Source organism: Schistocerca gregaria, unplaced genomic scaffold (assembly GCF_023897955.1).
Source record: "Schistocerca gregaria isolate iqSchGreg1 unplaced genomic scaffold, iqSchGreg1.2 ptg000668l, whole genome shotgun sequence".
Taxonomy (NCBI): Eukaryota; Metazoa; Arthropoda; class Insecta; order Orthoptera; family Acrididae; genus Schistocerca; species Schistocerca gregaria.
The window spans coordinates 43618-54872 of NW_026062051.1; the positions used below are offsets into that span (position 1 = coordinate 43618).

General features: G+C 43.1%; 1 protein-coding gene across 1 annotated transcript; it reads left to right on the forward strand.

The window, feature by feature from the left end:
- The first annotated feature begins 7853 nt into the window (after positions 1-7853).
- Positions 7854-10751, forward strand: LOC126318434 (terminal nucleotidyltransferase 4B-like). The gene is made up of 3 exons (XM_049993371.1): positions 7854-9172; positions 9237-9758; positions 9945-10751. The coding sequence occupies exons 1-2, from the start codon at positions 7924-7926 to the stop codon at positions 9518-9520; spliced, it is 1533 nt and encodes a 510-aa protein (XP_049849328.1). The 5' UTR covers positions 7854-7923; the 3' UTR covers positions 9521-9758; positions 9945-10751.
- Positions 10752-11255: the final 504 nt, after the last annotated feature.

The window sequence follows — 11255 nt, forward strand, 5'->3', positions numbered from 1 at the left end:
TCACGGCAATGGCATTCAATAGGCGAGAGGACGTGCTGGCATGCGTTTACGACACAAACACGGTTATACTGTGGGACCTACAGCATAGCAGGGCTTTGCTAAAACTTAGCTGCTTCTGCACTGAACGCCTCTTAACATGCGTCTTTCAAGTCGCCTTCCATCCTTCTGATATGGTGATCGCAACGCTGCACCCCGGAGCGGTGGCGCTTTGGGACCTCCAATCTCTAGACATGTTAGCGATTTGCGAGATTCCAGAAATATGCTTTTCTGAATCCAAGTTGCTCATTTCTTCCGACGGAAAATGGCTCGTCACCTGCGGAAAGTGCTCGCATTCCTCACAGCAGCCCGCTATTTCGGTTTGGGAGCTGGATTCCGCGGCAAGTGCTTACAATATCGATAGCAATTACACCGAATTGATCGAGCCCAACAGGAGTAATGCCGTCACCGCCCTGGCTCTCGACCAACACAGACCATTACTGGCTGTCGGATGGTGTTTCGGCCTAGCTGAAATTATTGATTTGGAAGATCGTTCGTCCATTCCCTTGTGCATGCCTTCGTCTATCTTTGAGACATTGTTCAATCACGAAAAATTTTGCTTCGATGTGCAAGCTATGTGTTTCGTCCCGCGATTAAACATCCTTGCTGTTGCCTATCTAAGGGGGCTGGTCTTTTGGGATTACCAGTATAAAGGCCGCGTCGAATTCGTACATTTCCTACCCCTCCAAATTGGCCTTGAACCTTACACCAAACACCCCTCCTCTCACATCACGTGCGACCTTACAACACAAAGGCACTCTCATTTCTTGGTTTTAATCATCTCCAGTTTCGACAAGGTCATCACCTGGCGCATCGACCTCACGACAATTCTGGACGAAAAACGACTCATTTCCTCAAGCCGCGATTCCCAGCCGCCTGTCGAACAAATGGACGATCCGGCCCTGCAGGAGGAGCACGTCAAACCACCTTCTCCAACTGAAACCACCGACGAAGACGCGAGTTGGAACTTGGCGCTGATGGCTAGGAAACATACCCGTCAGAGACTCCCCTTCCATGTGATGCAGATGCAATACAATGCTAAGATTCAGGATCCCCTGGAAGGGATAGATTTAAGTCTTGTCAGCATGGGCGAGTTGATCTCAGCTCTGAAAATCAATCCCGTTTGTTTTTGCGATTCCGTTGCCAACGACCACATGAATGAAGATTATCTAAGGAACATCGACAACTTTGCCGAACTGTGCTCATCTATTCAGTCCTGCTTGCCTGAGCTGTTTGGCCTGCGCCTCATCAAGATGCTGCGCTTTATCAAGCGCTTGGCGTCCAAACATGCGGAGCCCGCTTACCTATCCAAGCTCGCACCCATACAGGGTCTTCTGTCTGCAATGGCCAAGCAACCCGATGAAACCGGACTTCTGTCCAGGAAAATTTTGAAGAAACTTGCGCGCCAGCTGAACTAGCCACCCACTCGCCGGCCCCCAGACAACGAGCCCGCGGCAGCTGATACACACTCGAAAAACAGACATCTTCCGTACTCAACTGCAAAGAAAATAAAATACACATAGCAACCAAAAAGTTATTCAATTTATAGAGAAAATAGTGCAAATTTCGAGTCGATGCTAACGTATCTCTTGATTGTCATGCCACATTTTCGTTACGCAGCCGACCCACTTGATTTGCTCGCCTCTGCAAGACATAACTTGCTCAACCCGCCTCAATTCTCTTCAGAACAAGGCAATTCCGTTGCTCGAATTCGAAGTAAACAAGCGACCCTTGTCATCGCGCGCTGTTCGCAACGAACTCCTATTCCCACTGACAAGGCTACCAAATCTACGAAAACCTAGACATCGAACAACGAAAGCTGTTTAAAGCGTATTTCCCTCAAAGTGTATATAATTGCCCAGCGCTGTCCCGTACCCAAAAGGCGCTCGCGAATAATATCAAGCCACACAGTTTCTCACTCTGACTGAATTGATCGTTAAAACGGTGTATGTCAGACTATTCTATACCAATTTCTGTCCACACACCAATGCTCTATCAACATTCTGCGGTTGCCCCTCGTTCGCGCGCCAATGTCTTCCAATCACATCCGACTTGCTCACTATTTTCCTGATTCAGAAGCGGAAATGTTTCAAACGCCTCGAGTATCTCTACCTCGCTCGACGCCAAAGTGCCTCGCCTCCCACCTTCCCTCTATACCTGCGCACTTGCGCCGCACGTGCATTCTGCTCTGCGTGTTCGCCACCCTCGCCTTCCTCGACAACTACGCTCCTGGGTGGACAAAAGGTGTGCTCCTCGCTGGCGTGGAAGCAACAGTATATGACCACAAAAACATCGTCTACACGCTTCCGAGACCCGGCATCCAGTCGGACGAGGACTGCTACCTCGACATGTACAGCGAGGACATTCTTAGAGACATCGACATGATATATAGTCTGGGCGCGACGACTATCATGACGTGGAATGGCTGGGATTTCTCCTCAAGCCACGACGTTTTTTTGTCCAGGATCGCAAGGTACAACATCTCATTGGCCATCACCTTCAAGCCAGATCTGGACGGAACTATGAGCAAAAAACTTGAGCACCTCAACCAACTGCTGACCAAATGGAAGGTGCCGTTGGAATACCTCTTTCTGGACTATCCACTCAACTTTGACAACGCCGAGGAATTTTTTCGCTGGACCGTTCAAGTTCGAATGTGGATGTCCCAAAACAAGATCAAGGCGCCTCTATTCATCCGATTCTTCCCGAGCATCGTGAATACTAAAACAATCAAGGACCTGTTGGAACTCTGGGACAAGGCAGACTTTGACGCGTGGGCTGTGGAAGTGTACAGTATGAAAGCTATGCAGGATTGGCTCGCGGTCAAAATGAACAATATGACCAAGAGAGTGTTCTTCATCTACGGCAGCGACAGTTGGAATTTAGAAAATAGGACAAGCGACTACAACTCTCAAATGCAAGAGCTGACTGAGCTTCTCACATTCGTCGCCAAAGGAAGGAACAACTTGAACAGGAGCTCTCTCAACACCTACAGCAGATTCTATACAGGCGTGCTCCAAGGATATTCAGATACCTGGTATCTCGGAGAAGGCAAACAATACTACCAAGGAAGCCTCGGCGACATATGTCCCGACAAAAATCCTTACATTCGTACTTCTTGCGGTGGTGTTGATTCGCTCATATCTTTTGGTGACACCCAATATTCTGTGGAGCATTTGGGCATAATCAAAGCCCACGAGACGTTCTGGTTTTTTCGGTGCATTACTCCAACTCCTGCTGCCAGGCAGACTGCGCTACTTTGGGAAAGTCGAATAAACAGATTCAAAAACGAAACATGCATTCTTTCTCTGAGCGTCGATGGCATGATCTCATATTATATGTACGCATTTGGTATGCTGATTGCACTCATAGGTATCCTTTTGGCCTGTTGCAAGAGCCTCGGTAGGGACCGGCAACGAAGGGTGAAACTTGCGAAGAGAAAGAAGATGGAAGGTGTCACGGTAGATGTGTCAAATACCGGCACCTCTGGCAATCAAAAAGTTTTGAAGTGATCTGCAGAATGTTAGGTTTTGCTAAATCCAAGAAACGCTGCATGTTTTTGTTTCTCGAATTTCCTGTTTTCTTATGTTCTGGCCTATTGAAAAGAGGTACTCAATATACTCAAGCCAGGATTATCCTACACGAGGTACTCCTTCTCTGCGAGATGTTTTTTTAATAAAGGCAACAAGTTCATAAATGCACCGCTAATTGAGTCGGTTGAGGCGGTTCTTTTCAAACCAGAGAAGGGAGTTAATAAGATAATCAGAGACGTGTTCCGGCTCAGTAATGCTATGTCCAGCGCCCGGGTACACTAGGCACTTTGTCTCAATACCTCTGGCGCGGAGAGCGTAATAATATTCTAGACTCTGTGCCATTGGAACGCGCTTGTCTGCCGCTCCAGCAATGATCAATGTCGGTGTGACGACTTCTTTAACTTTAGAAATAGGTGAACAGGCATACAGACCGCAAATGGCCTTCTCGTAATCTGTCTCGCCAATCTCGGCAAAGCAATAGTCTGGAATGTCTGTTGTTCCCAAGCCTTGAGCCAGGTTTAAGGTTGAGTTGATCAGGACGGCAGCTCTCCAATTTTTTCTTTTGGAAATTAAGTTTCCGGCCAAAAAACCCCCGTGAGAGGCTCCTATAACAAACAGATGTTCGCCATCCAAGACATTCGTCTCTTTGATCAGGGCATCTTCCAGCGCTGCCAGGCAGTCTTCAACGTCAAGGTTGCCGATGTGCCCAGGCAGAGCGTTGATAAATTCTTGTCCATATCCCAAAGAGCCAAGGTAGTTCACAAGAATAACCGCATATCCGAAATGAGCAAACAGACAAACGACAACCGAAAAGGTTTTCAAACTGACTGAATGTGGACCGCCGTGGGGGAATAATATGACCGGCCGCTTTGAAGGCACTTCAGGTCCGGAACAGCGATAAATGACCATATATTCGACTTTGTAACTCGGCCTTGGTTGAATGCCCTTTTTGGTTGGGCAACTGTAACTCGGGCGCTCTACTAAGTGAGTCTTCACAGTCAAGTCTAGAGAACTCAAACTGTTGAATTTTTCCATCAGAGTGGATAACACTACAGGCATTCCAGAAAACCGTTCGTATTGCACATCCCACTGAAAGAAAATGGTATATTGAGGGCAATCTATCTCCTCCCCGTCGAACAAAGCACCAACGTAGGGTTTGACATCCAGAACTCGAAGAGACCGGTGATTGCATGCTATGAGGTCAACGTGTCTAAGCGTATGTTCGCTCAAATCAATGATCAGGGGTACGTATTGGAAACCTATGATAGTTGAAAACAACACCTTTCTATCAGTGATAAAGATGTTTGGTTGCAACGTTGCTAAAGAAAACTCCTGGTCCACATCTGGTATATTCGGAATTTTGTATGTTACGTTTTTGATGGTAACATCTTGTTCAGTCAAGCCATCCAGCAGCTCATCTTCAACCCATTTTAGATACGCCAATCTAAAACAAGAGTGATGCAGCTTCGTATCGTCCGACGACATATATACCAGCAGTTGACCATCAGGAGAAAAGCGCGGAAAGCGATTAACGGCATGATTCCGCGTCAAGCATATTTCAAGGCCCTTTTTTTCAGCCTCACTAGCCGCTTCTTCGGCCATTTCCTCCGTCTTCCGTGGTCTCCATTCGAACGGAATCGCATACAGCGAAGAGGGACGGTTGTAGCAATGAATTATGCCCAGGCGACGCGGCTTGACATTCCAGCCCGTAAATACTAAATATTTATCACTGGGTGACCACGTCACTTCTCCCGTCGAAATGTAGTCCGAGATACCATTTACAGGACACACTGCTTTATCTCTGATAGATAAAACAAAAATTGAGGGGTTTCCGCCGACGCATTTTTCACCCCAATCTTCTCTCAGCACAAATTTCGAACCGAGTTCGACATTTTCTTTCAATTCAAAATTCGCAGAAAAGAAAGATTCCGTTTTCGGGCGCGCACGATCCGCTACGTAGGCAACATATTGCTCGTCATGAGACCACGAGAGACTGCCGAAAAAGGCTATAAAAAAAGTAAGAAGGGTACGCAAAGCAAAAACTCTTTTTCGAAAACGGAAACTTTCAACGCACTGTCTGAATAAACTTCTTCATGCAATCTTTCGATGGGAACGGTGAATTCAATGCTACTGTTATTCCAAATCTTAAAAATAAAATGAGTAATTCTAAATACCACGACTACGAATACTCAAAAACTATTTTTTTCCATACCTCAATAATCCATTTCTTCTTGTCTGGACATTCTGAACGTCGAATAACAGCTAGATATTTCCATGATGGACTCACTTCGGCTATAACAGCGTCTGAAAGACTTATTGGAAAAGACGAAGCACTGTACGAGCCAGACTGACCTTTTTCAAAGAAAGAGATGAACTTCATTTGTTTGTTGAGCCTAACGTCTTGCTTTGAGTATTGTAGCAGCAGTTGGTTACCACCTTCCATTTGCATCCTTCCTAAATTCAAAAAAAAAAAAACGCCGTGTGTTTAGATTTTGACTGAATAGTTTATATCCACTCAAACGGCTTGTTTGCTAGAAATTACCTCCTTCAAGTCTAGGGATTTCGCTCAAATCTTGATAAACTTTCAAGTACTGTGTATTTCCTTCAGACGTCATAGATCAATAGTGCGAGGCGTCAAATCAACAAATTAAAAATGAGACAGTACGCAAATGTGATTCTTTTTGCTAAATTGTCTTATTCAAAATTTTTTTATCGAGACCAATTTGAAGATCGGACAAATGGTAATGACCATGCTCATAATTGCATCGTGAGCAATGACCTATACTCAAATCTCATAATGTATTGCATAGAGCCTTATGGACAGAATTAGAACTAGAGCGAAAATTTCTATATAAGTTTTACTCGAGATTATTGTAAGAAGTCTAATAAATGTAAAGTTACTTTAGAAACGCCGTCCAGCGTACAGGATCTCATGACAAAAAAGGCTGATGTGACCTCTTGATTGAGGATTGAAGCAGGGTGAATTCTAAAATAAATGAATTGATGACAGTAGAAGTCAAAATAGTAAAAATAGAGATATTAGAGATATTGAATTGCGCTCCCTTCCAACTACTGGCCAACAGCTTAGACGTTCACAATATGGTAATCTGAATACGATTGACTTTCTTGGCTAAAAAGTGATAATATATTTTGTCGAAAGACGGCTTCATTCGTTCTCGTGCTAAGAATTGGTCATTTGCCCTCATGTGACGCTATATTATTAGCGAAATTTTTAGAATAATAGCTCGAGGAGATTCATATCACGCCTCTTTCGACCCTTTCCTTAGCTATTCCACATCTTCTAGATATTACCTAGGGCTTATCTAAGCATCAGCACGCATTTTCGAGAATAGGACCATTCTAATTAGTGATGTCACAATATGTTGTAAATGTTATAAAATGTCAATCCTCGGGCAACTTTCACAAATGATAATATCAAAATTACCTTCTGATGAATGCGCTCCTCAACTGCTTCATTCACATATCTGGCTCTTAGTCAACCTCTTAGTTTATATTGGTGCATCCTGCATCAATTCCATCAGGCAAGGTTCCTCAGAATACAAAATAGCTTTTGTGTTGCCACATGGCATTATGTTTGCATCAATAAAACATCAGAAGACGGATACAGTCTCCGATTTTTCTCTAGACAAAGGACACAGACGCTTTTCTGTTGCCGGTTATATATTACAACATCAACTCTAGCACGATAAAATCGGCGAGTGCACTTAAACTGGTCATATGTCGAAATTTTTAATCGTAAATAGTTTATCAAAACTTCGAAATTTTTCTAAAATTAACGCAACTGACACGGAACGGGCTTGTCAGCATCCCTATAGCAGCTTTGCTGCATGATTCCTCTTAAATCAAATAATTCAAATCCGTCTGGCATTTCTTTTTGCTTTAATATGCAACCTTTACTATTGAAAATTAGGCCAACTCGCTACATCACTTAAATACAGGAACTGAGACTGCTAGCAAAAAAGTGGCTGTTTTGAAACCACGCTAGGTTAAGATCCACGCCATCATTATCTGTATATTATACAGCATAAATTGCTTTCGTAGTGCACACAGTCTGCAGTAATTCCTATCTTTAAAAGCCCTGCTGCCGAAAATATCATAAAAATTTTTTTTGGCTAGTTTTACTATCTTAACTTGAAGTTTTTAGCATTCTCTAGCAAGGCTTCGTTTTGTAGCTTCGTCAGTATTTCAAACTTCCTAAAAAGACCGAATTTTTTTAAATGAAATTAATAGCTCTATATAAAAACTCAATTTTTTAGTTCGACACCAACAACGCCTTACATTATATATCCTAGGAGGCTTTTACCCTTTCTGACCAGCGTTTCATTCGGCTCTTATGGAAAAACCTCTTCACTGCCCATATGTCGACCTCTACTCTGCGTGCCGGCCTAAAGATTACTCGAGTAAAAAACCTGATCATTCGTGCTCTTCCAAATCAAAGAAAAGAAAACTCAACGATCAGGTGATAGATGGAATTAACCAAAGTTCGGCATGTGATAGAACTCCAAGCACTAGAGTAGCAGCGAGAAATTCGGATTTGATTCTGACTAGCGACAATTTGAAAACTGCTTCTGTTCGACCACAGCTGCTATATTCTCAGCTGACGAATTTGGTTTTGGGATTACCTAAAATTATTTCCAAATCTGACAAGGCGAGTGATTCCTCTCTAAAACTCTCTGATATTCGAAAGGATGATGTAGATAAAAGCGAGCTAAATTCACCGCAACAAAGTGAAATCAATATTTGTTTCAATGACCTGCTTCATCTCGACCGAGAACTTGAAATATCAGACAAGGTTGCTGACACGTCTATACCTCCGTGGAAAAAGATCACCTATTCTCAAAACAACCTCACAGCCCTACATGAAGAAATTCTAGAATTTTACCAATACATACGTCCATCTTGGGAAGAGTCCATGTTGAGGCTAGACCTCTTCGAACGTATCAAGAACCTGATCATATCCACATATCCGGATGCATGTGTACAAATTTTCGGCTCTATTGCAACAGACATGCTATTACCTTCTAGTGATATTGATATGGTAGTTATCCTAAATACTGACAACAACCTCAAAGTCTTGTATACGGTCGCTCAACTCCTGGTAGACGCCTCAATATGTGACAAAATTCAGGTAATTGGCACTGCCAGGGTGCCGATCGTCAAAATTGTGGACTCACTTACCAAATATCAAGTTGACATATCGGTCAATCAATCTAACGGGATATCAAATACACTCCTTATCAACAAATATACCTCAATTTATAAAGAATTCATACCTCTGACAGTGCTACTCAAATACTACCTACACATACGCGGGCTCAATGAGCCGTTCACTGGCGGGATTGGTGGCTATGCTCTCAACATAATGGTGATTTCATTCCTGCAGATGTATAGCCATACTTCAGCTGACGGAAAATTAGGTGCTTTACTGATTCATTTTCTAGAGCTCTATGGCCGATACTTTAATTACTACACTACCGGAATAAGCATTTTGAATAATGGGTGTTATTTCAATAAGATAAACAAAAACTGGATAGACCCTTACCGACCATTTTTGCCGGCAATTGAAGATCCCAATGATCCGAGTACGTCACGAATATCTGTAATTACAGCAAATTCCACTGTCTGACACTTTTGTGTATTTTTTAGACAATGACGTTGGCCGATCCTCTTTTAAAATTTGTGTTATCAGAAAGGCATTCAGAGATGCCTATCACCAGTTGACAGTCTCCACTCATCAAGAATATGCGCCCACCGCCTTGTCGAGAATCATCAAAATAAGCCCATCTACTATTCGAGCACGTCAAATCCTAAAGAAAAAATGCCATCACATGCTACAGTCATCTGTCTCTTTTCGAAAAAACGTCTCCTCTTTACTTGATTTGTGCAAGGATGAGCCATACGCATCAAAAAGCACGTTTGCCGAGTCCTAAAAGTAAGATTGATTTAGCCTTGTTCTCTTAAAGGGGGTATCCCTACTTAAATATCTGAAAAACAGACCTGTTCTCCGAGATAAACAAACAACTCATTTGACATCATAACGGCTCGTGTTCGACAATAAAGCACTATTTATCGCGAAGGCCCTGCTTCTATGGCTATAACAACATTATTAACATCTTTCGTCGACAGATAGGCGCGTTATGCACATTACCAACCCTAGTTCTTCGAATCGTACGTTCAAAAACTAGCAAGTCGAACGTCTTGCAAAGCATTTTATCACTTTTTTACATTATCGAATATCTGCTATCGACCGATTTCTCTTGAAGCGAAATTCTAGACGTCATTTATCTTTCTAATCAAGCGTCTTTGCTATGAGGACAACCTTTTTATGACTAACGAAACGTATTTACATGCAAGGCCTTAATAGCTCATCTATACTGAGAAAGGAATTCGCGCTTTAAAAAAATATTAGACAAATATGCATGCATGAGTGGCGAATTAAATTCTACAATCGGCTCAGAAACAAGCACAACAAGTCTTGTGCGAGAAGTTCTTCTGCGACTCCCCAAGAGGGCAATTTGAACCGCTGTAAAATGTTCAGTCTTAGATTGATATGGATCCGTAATGCGATCTTAGCTCTGCACGCTTTGCGTACAAGCGCACACTCTTGTGCTTGGGCTTTCCAGGTGATTAAATTGTATTGAATCCGATGGCGAGGGTAAAAAAACAGTTTTCGAATGCCGAGATAAACGCAGACTTGACACCTCGATGTCTATCTTCGAAAACAATCGTTTGTTTGTGTATCTTCATTTTACTGGCGCTGAAATTATCAGGTACTGCCTGTCTAGAGAGAATTTAGTAAAGAGGTTCTTGAGAGGGAGCCTAAGCCACAAATGCAAACTTTGACGTTTCAATCCACGGTATGGAATTGGAATTTGGAGGACGAGAAGAGCTTCCCTATCAGGTTTTCGACGAATTGAAAAATACGATGGGCATCGAGACCGCGCGTATATCAGGCATTTTTTATAATTTCGATTTAGAAGATGGGAGGGTCCAAAAAAAATTGACTCTATTGAACAATGAGGTGCTACAACTCAAGGACGCGAGCCGAAGCCGAGAAGCTGATTTTAGAGATTTTAAATCAGCTTCAAGTAGAATCAACTCAACTGAAAAATGCAAGCAAGAATGCCATGATTAAAATTTTAGAAACCTTTCTTGCCCGCATTTTTTATGATAGTTTTCGCCTTCATATTGCTGTTCGGTTGAGACTTGGTCAAATCGTGTAGGAAATAGTTGCCTATGTAAAATTAGAGTGGACGAAAACGCCGTGTGAATTGAGATTCGCCGAGCTGGAAAAACGGGTCAGGGCGAAGAGAATTTTTCACAGAATTCGAAGTGTTGTCGCGAGATGTGACGGAATGAGGGCCTAAAATTTTTTCGTGCAGGCTTACAGAGTTGTCCCGGTGCGCCAGTGCCTAAGAGATAAGTTATGGAGAGAGGGCTTGAATGAGCCAACACCTGAAAGGCTGTCGGGAAGGCTCGTCCGCCTCGTCGTTTCGCAACTTTCAAACGCTTCTGTGGTCTCCCTCTGTGGTCTTCATTTGCTTAGAGACAAGGCGATTGTTCCTACGTGCGGTTTGGTCTTTTTCGGGCGTGTATCAATACGCGATTGGAACTGTACAAATGAAGGTGTGCAAAACGTGCGATAGGGAATTTTGTGTAAGGAGA